The following is a 22,590-nucleotide window of genomic DNA, read 5'->3' on the forward strand; positions in this document are numbered from 1 at the left end:
AACCCCCATTGGTGTTTCTGCCAAGCACAGACCAGGACTTTGGTAACAGCAGCAGGCAGATGAATGGCGAAGAGGAAGGGTAACAGAGCAGAAAGAGAGGGTGAAGATCCTCAGAAGATACAGGGAGCTGGTACACAGAAATCTGAACTTTCATCACATTCCAGCACCAGCCATTTTGTCCTTTCTTGTCAGCAGTGGTTACAATCTTCCATAATTGCCTCTGGCCTCACCATTACAATCTCTGAACAACAGCGGCTACCCAAGTAAGAAACAGTTTGTATCATAACCCAGCTCCCTCACAGAGATCCCTTTCCACACACATATTCACACAACTAAAATAAGTTTCCCAAAAGCAATAGTTTTGCTCTGTATAGTGCATTCTAATATTTCCTAATCTATTTTACTAAAAAAAAACAACAACAACAAAAAAGCAAAGAATGACCCAATACATGTGATATAGTTTATCAAGGACAGTATCTCAAAAAAAAGACCAAAACAAAACAAAATGATAAAAGGTTTCCCCCCACTACACTATGCAAAAATTTGCCTTACACCATTTCACTTTTACCAAAGACCTACATTAGTACCTGCTTTCAGTAACTAAAAGAAATCTGAAGATTTTAGGGGCACCTGGGTGGCTCGGTCGATTAAGCGTCTGCCTTCTGCTCAGGTCATGATCCTGGAGTCCTGGGATCAAGTCCAGCATCGGGCTCCCTGCTCAGCGGGGAGTCTGCTTCTCCCTCTGACCCTCCCCCTGCTCAGGCTCTCCCTCTCTCTCAAATGACTGAATGAAATCTTAAAAAAAAAAAAAAGAAACCTGAAGATTTTCAGTTTTATGAAATGGTAATTGCTTCCTCACTTGATGCCATCTTAGCTTACAACAGGTTTCAAAGAAACAATCTGCATTTGGGTAGCAGGGAGAAACATGTAATATAGTCAAGACTAACTTCGCATACTGGCAGGCCATGACAACTATGTCACAAGTGTCACCTGGCCAAACAGTGACTTCAAGGAGACAAGAGACTAACATGCAAAGAAATATGTATCTTAGGAACAATGAAAGAAGGTAATAAGAGTTCAGTGAATATTTGCAATTATTGTGATGGGCTGGGGGGGTAGATGACTTACTACAAAATAAATTTCAAATAGTTTAAAATAAGTTAAAACTGCAATATAAAACTATAAAATACTAGAAGGAAACATGCCAATATTCCCATGGAGGCAATGGACTAAGTATGACAACCAAACTAGAAACTGTAAAAGGAAAAAAAATACATAAAATGAATTATATAATAAAAGAAAAACTTTGTATGGCCAAAGTAACCAACAATAAACTGGAAGTAAATAATTTCAATCATTACAAAAAGGGGTATAAATTAATAAAGTGATAAATCCAAAAGGTTAATGAGCAACTGGAACGAGCTAATAAAACCAGAATACAAAATTCACTTCAGAATTTAAAAATGGCAAGACGTTCATCATTGCCTCAAAAATGCAAATTAAAACAATGACATAATATTTTTGTCTATTAGACTGACAAACATAAAAAATAAAATAGCACCTAGTATTAAAAAGAGAAATAGTTACTTCATGGCAAATTGGAAATATGCATAGATTTTTAAATAAGGTATTTCCTGTCTAGTTCTCTATTCCAAAGAATTTAATAAAAAAAAAAAAAATCAGACAATGATACCAAGGTTTAAGAACAGAATTGTCACTGAAGTATTATTTATGAAAACATTAAAAACTGAAAACAACATCAATATATATAGATAGGGGACTAGTTAAATAATTTATAGTAATGGAAACCTATGTAGTCTTTAACAATTTTAGGACATATTTACAGATCTATTGGGGGAACGTAGTTATAAAATGGTATTCAAAACTAAGATTTTTCGGGATGCCTGGGTGCCTCAGTCGTTAAGCATCTGCCTTCGGCTCAGGTCATGATCCCGGGGTCCTGGGATCGAGCCCCGCATCGGACCCCCTCTCCGCGGGAAGCCTGCGTCTCCCTCTCCCACTCCCCCTGCTTGTGTTCCCTCTCTTGCTGTGTGTCTCTCTCTCTCAAATAAATAAATAAATAATCTTAAAAAAAAAAAAAAGATCTTTTATGAACTTTTTTACATAGATATTAAAATGTTTTCACAAGGTGATCTTTGTTTTCTTCCATTAGTTTATCTTAATTTGTATTTTGCAAGAAGCGTCAATTACTTCTATAATAAACAGTATTTTTAAAATAAAAAGATGAAGGGTGCCTGGGTGGCTCAGTCTGTTAAGCTGCTGACTCTTGATTTGGGCTCAGATCACAATCTCAGAGTTGTGAGACTGAGTTCTGAGTCAGCTCCATGCTCAGCAAGAAGTCTGCTTGATATTCTTTCCCCTTCTCCCTCCCCCTCTGCTCCCTCTCTCAAATAAATAAATAAATAAAATCTTAAAAAAAAAATCAAGCTCATGTACATTTATCAGGAAGACTTATAATCCCATATCCCATAATCCCAACAAATAACCTAAGTAAAGAAACTGACAATTAAAAAAAAATACTATTAATAAACATATAAAGTGTTCAATCTGTTTACATAAGACTGAAAAATATCAATAACCTTTAATCACAGTTATTCCACTTAATCTTTTACAAAAAGATAATCCTAGAAATCTTATCCATGAAGATGTCCATAGCTGTGTCACTTATAAGAGATAAAAAGAGAAGAAATAACCTAAATATTTAATAAACAAACACTTAAAGAAATTGTCTTATATTCAGTGAGATACAAAAGCATCCTTTCCAGTGAAAAATGCCAGGCTATAAAATTGAGGAACTCATGATTCAAAATTCTATAAGAGAGTATGATTAAAACCATATACAAACAAAACAAAAATCCACATCTACATGAAATGACTGGAAGGATTGGTGGACCTATGAAGGTTTTTGTTTTAGAGTTTCAGTATTGTTTTAATTGAGATAATTGAAATATAACATATTAGTTTCAGGTGCACAACATAATGATTCAATATTTATATATTGCAAAATGATCATCACAATAAGTCTAGTTAACATCCATCACCACACATACAAAACTGGGCCTATGAAATTTTAAAATCATCTTACTTAGTGGATTTCCCACAGATTTTTGATTTTTTTGTGTGTGTGTTTTTTTCTTAATGAGACTATGTTACTTTTACAAGTTGAAGCAAAAAGAAAAAAATTAATAACAGAAATACCAACATAATATAATTTTAGCAATTTGACTTGATCACTGAAGAATATTAGCTTTGACACTGTATTGATTAATATATAGAATAAGTAAGTGAATTAACGTTTCAATCTAAAATTAAGAAACTGGGGGTGCCTGGCTGGCTCAGTTGGTGGAGTGTGAGACTCTTGATCTTGGGGTTGTGAGTTCAAGCCCCATGTTTGGTGTAGAGATTGCTTAAAAATAAAATCTTAAAAATAAAATGAAGAAACCGATAGAATTAATTGGGTTTGGTTTGGTTAATAGTGTATCTTTGTAATAAACAAAAGAGCATACAGTAAAATTAGAACAAAAACTTGCATAAATTAAAACTAATGCATTTTTCAGTAAGACAAAATTTTAATGTAAAAGAATACAGTATTTGTATTTAATGATATTTACAATGATAAATGTATAAATACTTCTTTAAACTTTCCTTTTTCTTATAAAAATGCAACTAGAAATATTTTGCTTGGTTAATTATCCAATTAAAAAAATGAACCTGAAAATAGAGCTCTACACACTGAACTGTAGATAGACATATCACCATGCCATTAGTTAAAAAGACATATTTTGAAATTCAGACTAGAAAGGTCAAACAAGTAACAGTCCATCTGTTTTATTAGTCAATGACAGTTCATGGTTGACAATGATATGGCTGAATTTAGCTTAACTTACTTGATAACATCTCTGGTAAAATGATTTGGTAAGAAAAAAATCAGAAAATTGTGGCCTAAGATAAACTATGACTTACAGTTAACTATGTTTCTTAATTATTTTACAAAAGATTATTGCAACAAAAAGTTGTTGAAATGTAAAAAGTGATACGTAGAGGTATATTGCATTTGATAAACACGTCATTTAAAAATTTTAAAAGTAACAGAAAGATCTGTCTTAAGTGGAGACTGTTCAAGATTTCAGGCTCACAATGAGCTGTGGAACAGGTCTGGCTCCAATCCAAACTCTGCTGTGTACCTGCTTATTGACTCTACCTAAGTTTCATACTTCTCTAGGCCTCAGTCCTCTTGCCTACAAAATGTAGATATAATGTTGCCTAGCTCAGAATGGTACTCTATCTTACCCCTTTTTCCTCTACAAAATTCAGTGTAATTTACCTCAAATATAAACAAGACAAAATAAAAGAGTAAGCAATGGTTATGTCTCTGAGGACTGAAAAGAGAATTTGAATTATGTCCTTAATTTCACCCACTCTTCACCCCACCCCCATCTCTGAAAAAAACAAAAAAATTAAATAAATAAATATGCAGTTTCCAAGAATTGTGACATAATTTTATTTTCCAGAAAATGAAATCAGTGGATAACCACCCCTTAGGAAATGAGCATAGAACAAACTCATTTACCATGAGTTAAAACATAATAATTAGAACGGAAAGAGGCAAAAACTTATTACTTTAATTATGTATTATGGCTTTTCTTTTTACTATAGAAAGTTGAAAAATGTTATCAGAAATCCCCCGAAACAAACATATCTTAGTAGTTATTTCTAATATACAAAGCATTCAGTCACTAATTTTTATTTTGTTTTATATTTTTATTTGAAGATAGGGAGAGACACATAACCTATAACTTCAAAATTCAGCCAGCCTAAAGAGGTAAATAATTTTTATTCTGAAAAATACAAAATTTTAAGAAGAAAAACCGTACCTATATAGATGTTGGATAATGTTTATTCAAAATGTTTGCAATGTGGGTGTCTTGATTTTTTTTGAGGGGCAGAATTGGAGAAACAGGCCTCTGAAGTGCAGTATAGCTAGATCTGTAGCTCAGTTCTGCCGCTCAACAGCTGGAGCTCAGGCAAAGGAGCCGAGCCCACGGGCTTAGGTAACAGGAGAGTTACTCCCCCCTTCTCCCCGGCAGCACTACACTATGAAAAGATTAAATGCTTGTTTTCAGAGCTTTCCGTGCAGCTAGGGAGGGGGCCAACTTACACAGGTCTGATCAAAGAAAGGTTGGCTGAAGTCTGGAAGAGATTTCTAAAAAAGCTTTTGTTTTCCTGATAAAAAAGAGAAGCTAACAGGCCCACCCCATTCTCTTCCTTCTCTTGAATACAGATCTGTTATCCAGCAGCCTTACTGCACCCATGATTCAGGAAGCGTGGAGCCCGTGCGGTGCTGATGTGTTCAAGTCGCTGAAGCAACCTCCAAAGCCATCAACATCCAGAATTCTTAAACAAGAAAAGTAAGTGTCTATATGTTTAAGCCACAGGCTGTCAGGTTTTCTGCTATGTGCAGCTGACACAAGTCCAAGTGATTTGGAAAGTCACTTAAATTCTGAGGCTCACTTTCCTCATTTGTAATGCAGGTGTAATGCTATGTATGTATAGTATCTGTCTGATATGTAGAAAAGGTTCAATAATGTCAGCTGCTGATGAGGAGGAGGATGATGATGAAGACGATGCCAACTTCATTTAGTTCTCATACCAACCATTTGAGGAAAGTCCTATCAATTCATTCACCCATTTTAAAGACACGAAAATTGAGACTCCAAAAAGTTAAGCAACTTGCCCAAGATCACACAATTAATAAGTAATATGGCCAGGATTCAAATGCAGGAATTCTTATTTCAAGGCCAATGAGGTTAAACCACAAAGACATTTAGAAGTGCCTAAACATGGCAAGAGCTAACAGCTGATAATTATTGGCTAAAATGATTGATTATGATAATATTAGACAACTATGAAGATAAGAACAGATATCTACTAATTTCTAATTCTGGAAAATAATAAATGCTCATTGAATTCAACATTAGTTTTATTTTTCTTCCTAACAGTTCTTGGTACTTTACTCAAACAGGAATACTTACACCTCCTTGATGAATGTAATTTTGTTCCTTTGTTAACACCAATGGAAAACTAAGAACAGTACATCTCAACCAATAATTGCAACACCCTTCTGTTAGCTAAATGCTTAATATTTATGGCAAATTTATCATCTGCAGGGCACTCTGCCAGACACTTAAAAATTATTTTTGCCAGAAGATATAGCATATGTTTGTTTTGTTAAAGTGACTTAAGATTCCTTTGGAGAGAGAATTTTGTAACAGTTCTAAAAATTAGGAAGTGGCTGCTACTATAATCAGCCATCACCATCACCACCATCATCACCATTACTAACATATATAGAACTTAGATCACAAATTGGCATATGCTAAGCTTTAATTCTGGAACATTTTCCTTCAAACTTCAGATGTTTCCTTCACTGAAACAAATGAAACAAAGAACTTAAAAAATTCATGATGAAGGTACAGTACTTGAAAAACAAGCTAAATTCAAAATTAAAGTTTCTAAATAAATTACATTCAGGAAACAGGCAGGCTAAAATATTTGCAATTGCAATTAGGAAAAGACATTTAGTTTCTGGATTAGACTGTGAGATTTAAAGAGTTCACGTTTAGCTGTTAACTTTCAAAACCAGTTTGGCACATCATATCATCCCAATAAATAAAAAGTAAATGTAGTGTAAAGGCCAAAACAAAATGGATGGTGAGTAAAACAAAAGTTCTGAGGTAAGGTTAACTCAAGCAAAAATGCTGAGTCTCAAGATATATACATTCACAGCAATATATTCCTGAAGCCAAATAACTTCAAATCATATATTCCACACTGAAAGAGGGATAGTTCTCTCTACTACATGCCATAACAAGTAACTGATAATTCCATTTTCAAAAAAAAGTACTGTATATAAAGAAAAATGCTTTAAAGGATAATACATCCAGGAAAGAGTGGTTGCTTAATAAATTCAAAAATGACACAGTCAGTAGCATACAATCCACATGAACATTATAATGTGCTCAATCAGTACTAATTAAGGATTTAATTATACCTATTTAATACTAATTTGCATTTTAAAAAAGAAGACAAAGTATTCTATTTTAGGTCCAAAATTAAGGTTCTGAATTAAAACTTTAAAAGAAATTTAACTGTAGTATATTTATGGAAATATCTTTCCTTAAGAATTAAAACAAGCTAAAAAAAAAAAAAAGATGTGTTGGCATCCTAAAAAAAAAAAAAAGAAAGAATTAAAACAAGCTAAAAACAAAAGCATTATATTTTCAAGTATGGGACTATGTTGAACCTGAATTCCTAATTTACTCACAATTAAAATAAAAGAAAAAGGGATACTTATAAATGGAGACATTTATAAGGGTCACTTATAGGCATATAAAGTGTTTTTCAATGATGATATAGAATTAGAACCACGGCCTCTTGACCTCCACCCCTACATTCTTCCTGATATTTGCCCTGCTCAACTTCCCTGCACATGCCCAAAACTACTATATCTCCTCCTTACCATCTTTCTTCCCTAAAATTTTATAAAGCACTTTTAGAGGGATGTATAAAAAGAACAGGGAAATAGAAGGATCACCAAGAATATGAAGGTATATGGCAGTTTCAGAAAAGGGAAGAGCCACTGGTGTTGACTGAGAGCTTGAGCAAACTGTTGGACAGATGCCTGGGGCATTGCCAAATTTAAAAGGGTGTTTCCATTTAGTAGGATGGTGAGGACCAGCCAGGTGGGCTGACCTGAGGTATGAATGGAAATCTGGAAAACAGGGAGGAATAGAACAATAGTCTGAAGGGGGAAACAAGGTAAAACTGTTTCAAATTTTATTAAGTTCTCTAGAAAAGATAATTTAAGGTAAAGAATAGGAAATCGAGGGATATTAAGTTGAATCAGATATTCAACTTTTTTACTTAAAAAAAATAGTAATTTCATAGGGATTAAACTAATGTATGAACCTGATTTCAATAAAGAAGGAGATAAGGTTATCTGCTAAGGAGGTGGAGGAGAGGAACAAGAGGCCCAAGAGTGAAGAAGGTAAAGTAATAAGAAATCTTCTAAAAGTGAGTGAAAGAATTCTGAGAACTCTGGTCAAAGTTGAATAATACGAACTTCTAACCTGGCAAGGTTATGCTACTTCTCCAGGATCTCATCTGTTACTGCTAAATCCGTATTCCACTTTCAGAAGTAAAGCTGTTTCAGTTCTAAAACGATGTCTGAACCTGAACACTACAAGGTTTCTTCAAATCAGTCCCTCTTCCTTAATGTGGCACTAACTCAAATCTGCACTGATGCTGTTGCCTTTGTTTTTGGGGTTTTTTGTTTTGTTTTGTTTTTGCTGATAGAAACAGAAGATATAGAAACTTACAGTCCAGTATGAACTTGCTAATTCCAGGTCTACTGTTTCTCTACAGCCTAATTTTTCATCAATCCAATCCCACATGGCCAAATATCTACAGAAAACCCACAACATGTTTTTTGGTTTGTTTTTTTTTTAAGATTTTATTTATTTATTTGACAGAGAGAGACACAGCGAGAGAGGGAACACAAGCAGGGGGAGTGGGAGAGGGAGAAGCAGGCTTCCCGCGGAGCAGGGAGTCCGATGCGGGGCTCGATTCCAGGACCCTGGGATCATGACCTGACCTGAAGGCAGCTGAAGGCAGATGCTTAGCGACTGAGCCACCCAGGCACCCCACTACAACATGTTTAAAACAGAGCTCCATATCCTGTCCTGTGAACAGCAACTCTGCCTAACTTCCTATTGCTGTGACCTCTATTTATCTAGTCCCTCAGGCTGGAAACCTCAAGCACCAGTCATTTCTGTGAACAGTTCCTCCTAGTTTTCCTTTCCCATCTCTCCTCACTCTGGGCCAGCCCCTGCCTGGACTACCATGACAGTCTACAACTGTCCTTGCTGCGTCCATTCCATCTCACACCTCACTGTGGGTGTCATCACACAAAAATACCACTTCCCAAATGCCACTCTGCTATCTTTCCATTGTCCTAAGTTCTTAGCCTGAAATCCAGAGTTTTCTATAAGGATCCTTGCCTGTGTATCAGAGCAAGTATTTCATTACCCCCCTAAAACTTTACCAAGCCATGGGCTCCTGACCACTGTGGTGATTTTAAATATGTACACATATTTTGTACACAATTCCCTCTAAAAGGTGGAGACTAATTCCCTTCCCCTTGAGTGTGGGCAAGGTTTGGAATAGAATAGAATAAGGCAGAAGTGACAATGCATGACTAAGTTATAAGAGGCATCACAACCACCTCAACCTTTCTTAAATTATTCACTCTGGGGGAAGCTAACTACTATGTTGTGAAGACACTCAAGCAGCCCAATGGAGGGGTCCATGGGATGAGAAACTAAGGCCTCCTGCCCACAGCCAGCACTAACTTGCCAGGCACATGAGGGAGCCGCCTTGGAATCATATCCTCCAGCCTCAGTCAAGCCTTCAGATGACTGCAGCACTAGCCAATATCTTGTCTGAACTTCATGAGAAACTCTGAGCCATACTGTTCAGCTAAAACTCTTCTGGATTCCTGCCCCACAGCAATTGTGTGAGAGAATAAATTTTTATCGTTTAAGCCACTCAGTTTTGGAGTAACACGTTACATAGGTAGAGATAACTAACACGATCTCGCCAAGCTCATTCTCAATTCCATGCCATTACTCATGCTTTTCCCCCACAGATGTCCTTTTACTATCCATCTCCTAACACCCCTCCCCCTATCCTTCAGAATCTAGCTAAAGTTTCCTCTCTTTGAGAAGGCCCTTTTTTTAATGAAACCATTTCAACTTTTATTTCTCCAGCTTCTCCTCTGATTTCTGTGCTCGACCCCATCATTCATGTAGGCATTTATCCCTGTATTCCTCTGTGTTACTGTGCTCTATGCACCCTTCCTCCTAAAGACATCATAACAGTGCATTTAAACTGCATTCAGCACACTGTAATTAAGATACTCGATAAATATTTGCTGAGAAAATTAACAAATCATACACACACACACACGGGAAGTGTATTTGATCAGTATAAAGTAGTGGTTAACAATATGGAGCTACACTGTCTCAGGTCTGCTTACTTACTAGCTGCTACCCTTGGGGAAATGACTTAAAATCTCTGTAGCCTGTGTTTCTTCAGTGTTTTTTAAATGAAGATTCTAATAGTATCTACCATAGAGTAATAAAAAGATTAAAGAAAATAATACATACAAAACTCAGTAATGTGCTAGCATAGAGTGCTTAACAAATGTTAGCTATTATTGAATGAACCTGATTTCAGACAGAATATGTGTAAATTATAAATTATGATCCCAGAAGTGTTCTAAGTTCATGAAACACATGTAGTCAGGCTTTTGAATAGCATTAGACTTAATAACAACAAAACCAAGCTGACAGATAAAGAGAACAGATTGGTGTTTGCCAGAGAACAGATATCTTATTATTAACCACAAATTACAGAATACATACTGAAATCCCGGGTCCCTGAGAGTTTCTAGATGTTATAAAGTGGCAATCTAAATTAATACAAAATTCTACAAACTAAAGTAGAACTTATACTTTCTATTTAAGATAGCTTTTAATTTTTCTAAAGTCTATTCTTAAGTCAATAGAACTACAGCCTGAACCAATTGTAGGGAGTGCAGCCTTGACTTTTTCTCCTCTTCATCCTATTAAGGTATTAACTTCAAAGCTTTTGTGGGAACACTTAATTGCTTACATTCCTTAATAAGCAGCCACCATAGTAGTTTCCAGATTCACTTTTAACCTTTACAGTCCCGGGAAAGCATATATGGCAAACTTATTAGACATTTAATTTACACAATCTCTAGACTAATACATATGTGAATATGCTATACAAAGCAAATCAATTTTATACATCAATCAAGATAGAATCTAATAGAACAAATCAATCCAATAGAACACCGCTATGCCATATATCTGAGGGGGGTAAAAAGAACCTCTAATGCTCTTCATTAAAAACATTTTTTTTTTTACTGAGGTATAACTGACATATATAACATATCAATTTCAGGGGTACAACATAATGATTTGATATTCGTATATATTGTGAAATGATCACCACGGTAAGTCTAGTTAACGTCGTCACCATACATAGTTATGCAAGACATTTTTTTCCTTGATGAGAACTTTTAAGATCTACTCTTAGCAACTTTCAAATATGCAATACAGTATTATTAACTATAGTCACCATGCAATACATCACATCCCCATGACTTATATTTATAACTGAAATTTGTACCTTTTGACCCCCCATCACCCATTTTGCCCACCCCCTACCCCCTACCTCTGGCAAACACCAATCTGTTCTCTTTATCTGTCAGCTTGGTTTTGTTGTTGTTATTAAATCTAATGCTATTCAAAAGCCTGACTACATGTGTTTCATGAACTTAGAACACTTCTGGGATCATAATTTATAATTTACACATATTCTTAAGGCTTCTTACTAAAAAGTTAAATATAATAGATGCTCTTTTATCCTAAAAAAAAATAAGCAGAGCTCTGTTAAGAAAATATGATAGAATGATTTTCAATCACAAATCTATTTCAAAATGTTCATACTTTTTAATTGTGTACCATGTCCTCTGGAATAAAGAGAACCACTTAATTCAAAATCTTATTTTCTCTTTTCCCCCACCAACACATCTTGAAAACTTCAGTCTTTGAAACGTTCAATATCCATCCCACTCTTTATTTGACCCTATATATCATACAACCTGAAATAGAAACAAAGACTGGGAAATTAGCTCGTTTTTTCTACCTTAATGTCAAACAAAAGTACAAATAATATTCAGTGCACATGCTAGTTACCTTAGAACTGCCAATCATGCTTGTTTTGAAACTCTTTGATTTTCAGAACTGTCAATCATGTGTGTTTTGATAGGGATGCCAGTGTAGAAATAATGCTTTAAAAGACGTGATCTTCATTAACACATTAATAAATAAATAGACTTCATCTGTAAAACTGGACTTTAGGATTTTACAGAAATATATACAATTCTTAAAAAATCAAAATTAAAATATAATAATGAAATAAGATTTAGAGAATTTGGCTCTTTAACCAAAAATATAAACATGGCTTAACCACAAGGATTTTATATTTCAATAAAAAGAGAAATGTTCCTTAACTGATACTTATCAGAAGTAGTATGACTATGAATGGGAATGAGAGAATCAAAACTGACCTAAATCTGGGCATTTTAATTTTAATTTTTCAAGCAGACAAAAATATCAATATAATCCATTCCCCTTCTACCTACCCAAAACAACCAGACTTACTAACCACCTAGTCATTCATGTCTTAAATCAAACACCATTCAAAACTTCTACTTCACTATCCATACTTAGTCATCAAGACCTGTTTCTTCTATCTCCTAAATTGCTAATGAAAGTCTCCTCTCCTGACCCTCAGACTTAATTAACATTCTCATCACTTCTTTCCAGAAGCTTCTTTATTGGCTTAACTCATTTCATTCTTCCAATATATGTTCCACACCAATGCCAGAATGATCTCATTGAAACACAAACCCAGTCCATGTTTTAATGGCTCTTTATCACTTTCAGAATAAAGCCCCAATTTTTTAAAATGATATATAAATTCCTTGAAGATCTGCCTCCTGCCCAACTCCCCACTCTCTCATCATTTCTCAACTTAAGCCGACTAATCCCCTTGAGTTCCCGGAAAAGCCAGGCTCTCTCTCACTTAAAACTTTTCCAAGTGCAGCCATTTTTTGCACTTTGTATCTCCTACCCTCGGTCCTTTACAACTCAATTCAATTGCTAGTTCCTCTGGGAAACCTTCTCTGACAACCTAACAGAATCACTGATCCCCTCTTCTCCATTCCTGTAGGATACAGTAAACAGAACTTACACAGCGTAATACATATCGATTTACTTCTCTACCCCCCTGACTGAATCATCAACTCCCTGAAAGCAGGCACTGTCTTTAATCTGAACAACAGCATTAAACACAGAGGTGACACATGATAGCTGCTCGTTAAATGTTTGCTGACTCAGTGAAAAACTGCACCATGACCTAGTTTATTTAAAAATAAAATGAATTGATAAAGAAGATGTGATATATATGGAATATTATTCAGCCATAAAAAACGAAATCTTGCCATTTGCAACAACACAGATGGAGCAAAAGGGCATTATGATAGGCAAAATAAGTCAGAGAAAGACAAACACCATATGATTTCACTCATATGTGGAATTTAAGTAACAAATGAGCACAGGAAAAAAAAGAGAGAGAGAGAGGGAGAGAAAGAAACCAAAAAACAGACTCTTAACTATAGAGAACAAACTGATGGTTACCAGAGGGGAGGTGGGTGGGAGGATGGGTGAAATAGGTGATGGGGATTAAGGAGGGCACTGTGATGAGCACTGGGTGATGTATGGAATTGCTGAATCATTATATTGTACACCTGAAACTAACATATCACTGTATGTTAACTATACTGGAATCAAAATAAAAACTTAATTAAAAAATAATAAAAATAATAAAATCATCAGCTTAATTCTTGAGACTGATAAAATGTACTACAGGTACAATCCAAGCAATCAAACTCACCAATGCTATATAAAACAATACTTTGGGGGCGCCTGGGTGGCTCAGTCGTTAAGCGTCTGCCTTCGGCTCAGGTCATGATCCCAGCGTCCTGGGATCGAGCCCCGCATCGGGCTCCCTGCTCCGCAGGAAGCCTGCTTCTCCCTCTCCCACTCCCCCTGCTTGTGTTCCTTCTCTCGCTGTGTCTCTCTCTGTCAAATAAATAAATAAAATCTTAAAAAAAAATAAAACAATACTTTGGGTTTAATAATGTTCTTAAGGAATTTACCCATTTACTTACAAATTTACTGTAAGAATTGATACCATCTCAAACAGTATTTGAGGTCCAATAATCCCATCTTATTTTCACTAGTGTTCCTACTGGAGGTGTTAAAGTCTCAACCACAATAAATACTCATGTCCAAGACACTCAGCATGTTGACTAGTTCAACAAACACTGTCCTGAGATGTGACAATCCCTATCAAAGGCATCAGTGAACAGGCCATCAACACAGACAAGACCCCAACCTAGTTACACTTCATTTATCAGGAAGTTACTTATCTGGTGACATCAAGTCTCCACAGAACTCAATGAGAACTAAGCAGAGGAGTTTAGAAGCTGTCAAAATACATGTTGAAGTCCATGTACTGGAAGTACATACACTTTACTTATAGAAGAGGCTGAGCGGTCATACTCAAATACTAACTGCTCTTATTTTAAGCACAATGAATTTGGTGGGCAATTTCCTGGGCATCAGAATATTAGAAGAAGAAAATTAAAAAGTTCAAAAAAAGCTAAAAATGGAGACACAGGTGCAACAGCAGAGAAAGAATAATGACATCTAAAGGCAAAACACAAAAACTACAAAAATTGGAGGGTTGTGTAGCTAAAAAGCAGTAATTCTATATATTTGAATTATGATACAACACAGAAATTAATGTTTATAATTATGACCTTGGTTCGTCAAAAACAAAGACCAAAAAAACAGGTTAAACTACTTTAAGTCTGACAAGGTTCAAGGAAAGTAGATGACGTATTTTATAAAAAGAAGCAAAGAATTAAAAATTGAGTATTACATGTAAAGAGTCAACTTTCTACAATTTGAAGAATAAACTTTTTTGAAATAAAGCATTCCCAAGCCAGGTGACTCTAAGTTATGAATCACTGTCAAACATTAACCAGCTCCTGTGACTACAGGTCTCACCATAATTACGTTACACATCCATTCTGAAACAAAGCCTGGACCCACTGGTCATTAGCTTATCAGTGGTGACACTATCCAAACATATTAGATCATGGACACCACAACCAAGGATATGATAACAGGCTACCTACCATTCTTTAACAGACCTCCGTAGAGCCTTCCCACCACACTGTCTTCAGGGTCCCTGGTATAAAAACTGGCTCATATGTGAGACCATTTTAGGAGGGTCCTATGATACTTAGTAACTGTATGTTGTGGGATCTAAAGAGCAGAACAGCAGAGTGAAAAGAACATTCCAGGGCTGTGTTGGAATACACACAGCCTAAGGTTTGAATCCCTGCCTTATTAATTACCAGCTGTGTCACTGCAGCACAGTATGCTTGGAGACTCACTTCCTTCATTTAGAAAATGGAGAAAATATCTCCTCCTTTTTTTTTAAATTTAAATTCAATTAGCCAACATACAGTACATCATTAGTTTCTGATGTAGAGTTCAGTAATTTATCAGTTGCATATAACACCTAGTGCTCATCACATCATGTGCCCTCCTTAATGCCTGTTACCCAGTTACCCCATCCCCCCACCCACCTCCCCTTCAGCAACTCTTAGTTTGTTTCCAGGGGTCCAGAGTCTCTCATGGTTTGTCTCCCTCTCTGATTTCTTCCTATTCAGTTTTCCCTCCCTTCCCCTATGATCCTCTACGCTATTATTTTCCACATACGAGTGAAACCGTATGATAATTGTCTTTCTCTGATTGACTTAATTCTCTCAGCATAATACCCTCCAGTTCCATCCATGTCAATGTAAATGGTAAGATTTCATCCTTTTTGATGGCTGTGTAATATTCCAGTGTGTGTGTGTGTGTGTGTGTGTGTGTGTGTACCACACCTTCTTTATCCAGCTACTGTGGACACCACTGCTATGAACATTAAGGGGCACTGGATCACCACATTTGCATCTTTGGGGTAAATACCTAGCACAATTGCTGGGTCATAGGGTAGCTCTATTTTTAACTTCCTAAGGAACCTCCATACTGTTTTCCAGAGTGGCCATCAGACAATACATATAGAGTGCAAATGTAGGTTTTCAAAAAACTAGCTATTATGTTTATCAGATGGGAATATGGAAAGGGAACAATTTTAATTCACACTAGGACAAATCTTGTGAAATTGTGTGCTGTGTTAATAACAGAAGAAAAAAATGTCTAAAGAAAGGGCAGGCAGGTTTCACATGATAGGAAAGTGCTTTATATTTTTAAGTCACAGTAGAAGCCCTCTGACTTGTAGGTTGGCTCATGGAAAAGTAGGTTAAAGTGAGAATCCATTAAAAAAGCATACATATACACTGTGAAGACATTAGTTTAGCAATTAATGCAAATATTCTGATAGAGGTCCAGGCCTTCTCGCTGAGGAGAGGTCCACTCACTGGAGCTCTGCACTGATTTCTTTATATAAGCAATACCCTTACTACAATGTCTGGGATTGCCAGAATCAGTCACTTTAAAGCCAAACAGGAACAGAAAGGTATTTGGAAAGCAATTCCTTCCAGATTTTTATGATTCCCCCTCCCCATCTTTATGGTTTACTTGCCCAAACTAATTCAATAGTAGTTTCTTTAACAACAACAACAAAAAATCTCTTCTTTATGAAGGTCTTTCCAAAATATTAAAATTAGCTTTCTTAAGAACAAAAACACTTTCCATACTCATATTTTATGAATTTATACAATAATCAAAAAATTACTTACCAATAATATAAATAGATTTTGGAACAAACACAACTAACTAGCTTTAACTAAAGATATAGCTGAACTGGAAGAAGCAAAAGTACCAGACATAGTAGAAGACCACCAATTTCTAATTTTCCAGTTAATGTTGGTATCAGTCAGTGGGTTTTAGAGAACAGAATGTTGATTAATTTAGCAAGTCAGTTAATTCAATGATAATTGCCAAAGAAGTTAATGCCTGCGAGTCATTCATTCTAATTTGTCATAATCTGATTTCTGATTTCAAGTCACAATCTGACATGAAAGAGAAACAATATAATGGTTAAAACTTTTAAGGTTGGTATTGTTAGAATTAGGCCACCCACACTCCAAAATCTCTGAATTTACTTATTTCTATTTTGCAACTCAGTCTAAGTAGATCACAATACTTCTATTCATGCTTTAATACCATAGCTTATACTCTGAATGTTACTATTAATATAATGTCTTTCTAGAATTAGTTTTCTTTTAAAAGTGTTTTTCAAACTTTTTTGTGTGTGTGTGGTAGAAATAGTACCATTTCCCCCCTACACTTTTTTTTTAAAGATTTATTTATTCATTTGAGAGAGCGAGCACGCGAGTGTGTGAGTGGACTGGGCGGGGGGGGGGGGGGGGGGAAGAGAGAATCTCCAGCAGACTGAGCATGGCGCCCAAGGTGGGGCTCGATCTCAGGACTCTGAGATCATGACCTGAGCCAAAATCAAGAGTCAGATATTTACTGACTGAGCCACCCAGGTGCCCCCCCGACTCTTTAAACAAAATGTTCCCAGAATTATAATATATAAAATAATGAGGGTAGAGCCACTCTGAAAGTAAGGTCGAACTTCCCAGCTACCCCCAGAACAGTCTCTGAAGCCTTTCTGCAGAACTCAAGAGCTTCTTGGGACAAAGGCTGAAAAGTGTTCCTTTAAACTATAATCAGGGATGCCTGGCTGCCTCAGTCAGTAGAGCATGTGACTCTTGATCTGAAGGTCGTGAGTTCAAGCCCCATGTTGGGCACAGAGCAAGCTATAATCAAAAACAAATATTAAAACAAAAAAGTTATAGAACTTATTAAAAGGATATTACTTAGCTAATTAGAATATTCAGTTAACCAAAATAATTTCTGATTCTTATCAGCTGCTCTAAGTTTGAAACTATAGTAAAAGCAATAATGAAAGAAACAAGTGTTGGTGAGGATGTGGAGAAAAAGGAACCTCGTGCACTGTTGGAGGGAATGCAAACTGGTGCAGCCACTGTGGAAGATAGTATGGAGGTTCCTCAAAAAGTTCAAAATAAAACTACCCTATGATCTAGTAATTGTACTCCTGGGTATTTACCCCCAAACACAAAAACACTAACTCAAAGGGATATATGCAGCCCTATGTTTATTGCAGTATTGCAACAGCCAAATTATAGGAGCAGCCCAAGTGTCCACTGATAGATGAATGGATAAAGAAGATATGGTATATACATATACAGTGGAATATTATTCAGCCATAAAAAAGAACGAAATCTTGCAATTTGCAACAACATGGATAGAGCTAGAGAGTATAATGCTAAGTGAAATAAGTCACTCAGAGAAAGACAAATACCGTGATTTGACCCATGTGGAATTTAAGAAACAAATGAGCAAAAGGAAAAAAAGAGAGAGAAGAGACAAACCAAGAAACAGACTCTTCACTATAGAGAACAAACAGATGGTTACCAGAGGGGAGGAGGCGGCGGGGAGGATGGGTGAAACAGGTGATGGGGATTAAAGATTACACTTACCATGATGAGCACCGAGTAATGTAGAGAATCACTGAATCACTATATTGTACACCTAAAACTAATATAACACTGTATGTTAACTATACTGGAATTAAAATAAAAACTTAATAAAAAATCTTAAAAATAATGAAAAAATTAAAATATTTTGCTAAACTGCGTATTTTATTAAATTTGAGTTATTTTTCTTTGCATTTAATTAATTTAAACTGTCCTAAAGTAGAAGAGATTCAATGACACAAAAGTCAAACTGAAGAGAAAAAAAAGTGGTTCTCAAAAGGGATTAAAAAAGCAGGTCAGGTTGATGAATGATGAACAAATTATGTAAATATCTACATCTTATTTGTAGTCTCTTAAGTAAATGTATCAAAGCAAGAAGTTCTGCCATTATTCAGTTACCCTCCTAAAATCTACTCAGAGGCAGCCTGACATCAAAGAGGTAGAGAGCAAACATGTGTCCAGCCCAAAAAGCTGTTCTATCTAGTCATATAATCTAAATTTGTAAGTATGAAAAGGGAATGAGCAGAGACCTAGCTGGATCTCATTACTTTCTCATTCGGTATTATCATCTTCCTGTCACCTAGAAAGATAACAGGTAAGATCTAAATAAAATTATTTCCCACCTACAATTTGTCCTGGATACAGGTAGAAAAGCAAAGTAACTGAAACAGTATTTATGCTGATCTGACACTTTTCTATAATTCTTTCCTTTTTGGGGGGGCGGGGTGAGAGGGAGAAGGGGCAGAGGGAGAGGGAGAGAGAATCTAAAGCAGGCTCCATGCACAGCGTGGAGCTCGATGCAGGGCTCAATCTCACAACCCTGAGATCATGACCTGAGCCGAAATCAAAAGTCGGACACTTAACCAACTGATCCACCCAGGCGCCTCAATACTTTCAAAGCATAAGTGACAGGTAGCTATAAGAGACCTAGGGAAGGGTTTTGGAAATAACCTAAGCATTTCCACATATAGAAATCAAGAAATTTAATAAATGTTCTGTGAAAAGTATAAACCTTCTTTCCATGATGAATTAAAAACTGGACAACAAAGGATTTGCTCAGACAGAACGTTTCTCCCCAGAAAACAATGTATGCAGATATAGAGCTATAATTGTTACCTACATAGCCATTAGGGTATGTATACACATAGACAGGAAGGGAATGAAAGTCACCAAACTATTCAGTTCAATTCTTGGCTAAAGTGAACTACTCCCCTTAGCACATTATTAGAAATAACATGACCGGTCTTGTAGGACCAGAGATGAATAGAACTTAAGCCTTGACTCTTGTTTATTATTAAAAGAAAAAGAAAAGCACTCTGAGGGTATTTCAGACTTTCAACAATACAAGTAGAAGTCAAAGCCCTTTCCTAACTACTATTATCTTCTACCCGCCATTTTGTCACCATAGTATCCCTTTTTACTCATGTAATTACCAATTTTTAAAATTGATTTGTGTACTTTTTTACTATATATTCTCTTTCCCTCCAGTAGAAGTTGTTGCCCCAACTTCATGAGAGCAGACGAAGAGCTAGTCTGACTAGTTTACCAGCCCCTACGACAGTGCCTGCCAAACTGAAGAGGTCCAGTAAATATTTAGTGAATGAAACAATGAATGGATGAACAAACAAACAAATCAACTCCTGCACCAATAAGACTGCCCCCTCTTCATGATCCTCAGTCATGAATGTACTGATTCTGAGTGATTTGGAAGGTGAAGTGGGAGTCTCTGGTGAGAATGATTGGATCCTAGGCAGTCAGATGGAAGCAGTAGTTGAAAGGTTAACTGTTGCAAGTAACTACAAAACAAAGAGATGCAGGCATTTAACTCTGCTAAGTACATAAAGAAAGACTCTAATACAGTGACTGCTCCACAGGCTAGACAATTTACTTGCAAAATTATTATGAGCCATCCGTCTGACCCCAAACAAACAATTGTTAAACAGATCGCTTCGCTGGCAGGAATGCATGTGGAGGGGAGGTTGCTTCAAGCACATAGTAACTTCTGTAACAGAACATGTGCTTCTACGGTATTAGTTGTCAATGAAAAATTAAGACAATAAATGTTGCAACAAATTCGAGTATTTAACCATTTAAAGCTATACTATACATAAAATAAATTCAAACCATATTATGGCACTTACTAAAGAAATATCTAGTCACGAACACTGGTACTTAAAATTCTGTGATGCAGTAAGTATGGCCTGAGAATCAAATCAGACATTCTAGTCTCTAAGGCATTCTGTAATATTATGCTCAAACATATAACATAATGACAAAACTAATGTTTTAAAATTGTAATGAAATGGTGAAAAAGAACAGCATACATAAAAGAATATCCACAAAGAAATAAATACCCATGAAATAAATATCATAAAATTCCTTCCACAAACATAAGGAAACGTGTATACTACATTTGCAACTTGTAATAAATCTGACTGAGCAGGTGAAATATTCATAATTCAGCAGAGTTATCTGTAAAATGTATTTTTTGTAAAGTTAATACCTGATGTTCTGGCTGCAAGTTAGGTCAGCTTGTAAAAATAAAGATGGCCATTGCACCTGGGTAGCACCCATGGGAGCATGACGAAAAGCTTATCCATTGCAAGGTGGAGATGAGAAGATTTCTTTGCATAAAATAAAACAGTACTTCATTTTTAAATATAGAAAATGATATATTTTTCTATTAATGAGAAATGATCTGCCACAGCCACTACTGACAGTACCCAAGAGCTTAGGATGCCTCTCTTGAAGGATAACTTTAGGACTGCAAAGCTTCATAGTTGCCTCCTGCATAAACCCTCCTCAATAGGAATTCTTGAGGAATGTCATCATTAGTTCACAAAAATCCAAATCACGAGGATTTCAAGAATAGTAATAATAGTAGCATGTGTTTATTATATGCCAGTCACTAATCTTTAACTTTACATAACTTTACATACATTATCTGATTTAATCCCTTCAATGACCCATTACACAATAGATAGACAATGTTAATATCTGCATTGACAGACTTACTCTACTTAGAAATTTCTTGAGTTCTTACTATTTTTGACTAAGCGTGTATGTTATTTGATATATCAAGACAGGCTATCTTGAGCCATTACCTCTCAATGCCAGGTAGCATAAGCAGCCCGTTTTCTTCCCCAGGTATGACCTGGTTCATGGCACTTACCTTGCAAGACACTGTCTAGCTTGTGATTATCCGAGGTAGAGGTGTGCTGGAGCCAGACTGCACCACCTTGCGGGAGCTGACCGTGTACACATATTCCCAACTCTGCATTCAGGGACATTACATTGGTAACTTAAGATTGGCCATGGCGGGAGTATTTTAGACTACAGAAATTGTCAAATCAGGGCCTTTTTTATTGGAGAACTAGTTATTAAATATTCCCATGCCACTGATCTAAGGAAATTTGTACTAAGTTTGTCAGGTCCAATTCAGATTCAGGAAGAATGAGTTCATGTCTTCCAATCATTTGAGTCCAGTTATCAACTGGACCTCTAGATATCCAGAACTCTCAGCAGAGAGGCAACCCATTTTCATAACTGCTCTCTTAGATCTAGAGCAGATTCTTTCCCTATTCATTTCTACAATATGACTCATTCTTAAACATCACAAACTTCTTAATCACTGTAATTCATCCTAAGATGCCACTGAGTACTAGATTCACCATTACTTTATGTACTATTAAGAATAAAAAACATGGCCAATTAAATCGACATAACATCAACTCTAAGATACATCCTGGTATCAGAAATACTGAAATTTTTTAAATGGGCACATTAAAAACTGATGGGAAAAAATCATTTCTATACTGCTTACTATTGTTTTCCAATCCCAGAATCTTAGTTCCATATCTCCTTTCACTCTTGATATTCTACTCCTAGCTCTCCCACCTTAATGGTTTCCCCAGTGCATACTTATACTCACAAATATCTTTATTTATAGGCTATAAACAGAATGAATTCTGTTCTATAATAGGAAAAATTATAATCCCGAGAGTAGATACAAAATAAAAAAAGAAAATGATAAAGCATCGGAATTTGGTAGCAGGAGAAGAAAGGAGCATGAAGAAGTAGAAAAGGAGGCTTCTCTGAAAAGCAGAAGACTGTGGAACAGAGGAAGAGGCAAAACAGGTTATATGTAAAATGCCCTGAGTAGCATGTATTACTATAAAGCTGGTTTTAATTTTATGGTGGGGAATAGTTTATTACCAGGATGAACATCAAAATCTTCCCCAAAAGTGCTCTCACTGCTTTGAGAAGAT

At 35.9% G+C, this 22,590-nt stretch overlaps 1 protein-coding gene across 2 annotated transcripts in view; it reads right to left on the reverse strand.

Moving 5' to 3' along the window:
* The window catches only part of MRPS28 (mitochondrial ribosomal protein S28), a 108,403-nt gene that overhangs the window by 62,817 nt on the left and 22,996 nt on the right, over nt 1-22,590 (reverse strand). The window contains exon 3 of one of the 2 annotated variants that reach the window (XM_032421923.1): nt 19,159-21,596. The exons of the other annotated variant lie outside the window; for it this stretch is intronic. Coding sequence (XP_032277814.1) covers nt 21,521-21,596 — 76 coding nt within the window. The 3' untranslated portion in view covers nt 19,159-21,520. Of the gene's footprint in view, nt 1-19,158; nt 21,597-22,590 lie in introns of those variants that run through there. 2 annotated transcript variants of the gene reach the window in all.

The sequence above is a fragment of the Phoca vitulina genome, unplaced genomic scaffold (genome assembly GCF_004348235.1).
Source record: "Phoca vitulina isolate PV1807 unplaced genomic scaffold, GSC_HSeal_1.0 scaffold25, whole genome shotgun sequence".
Lineage (NCBI taxonomy): Eukaryota > Metazoa > Chordata > Mammalia > Carnivora > Phocidae > Phoca > Phoca vitulina.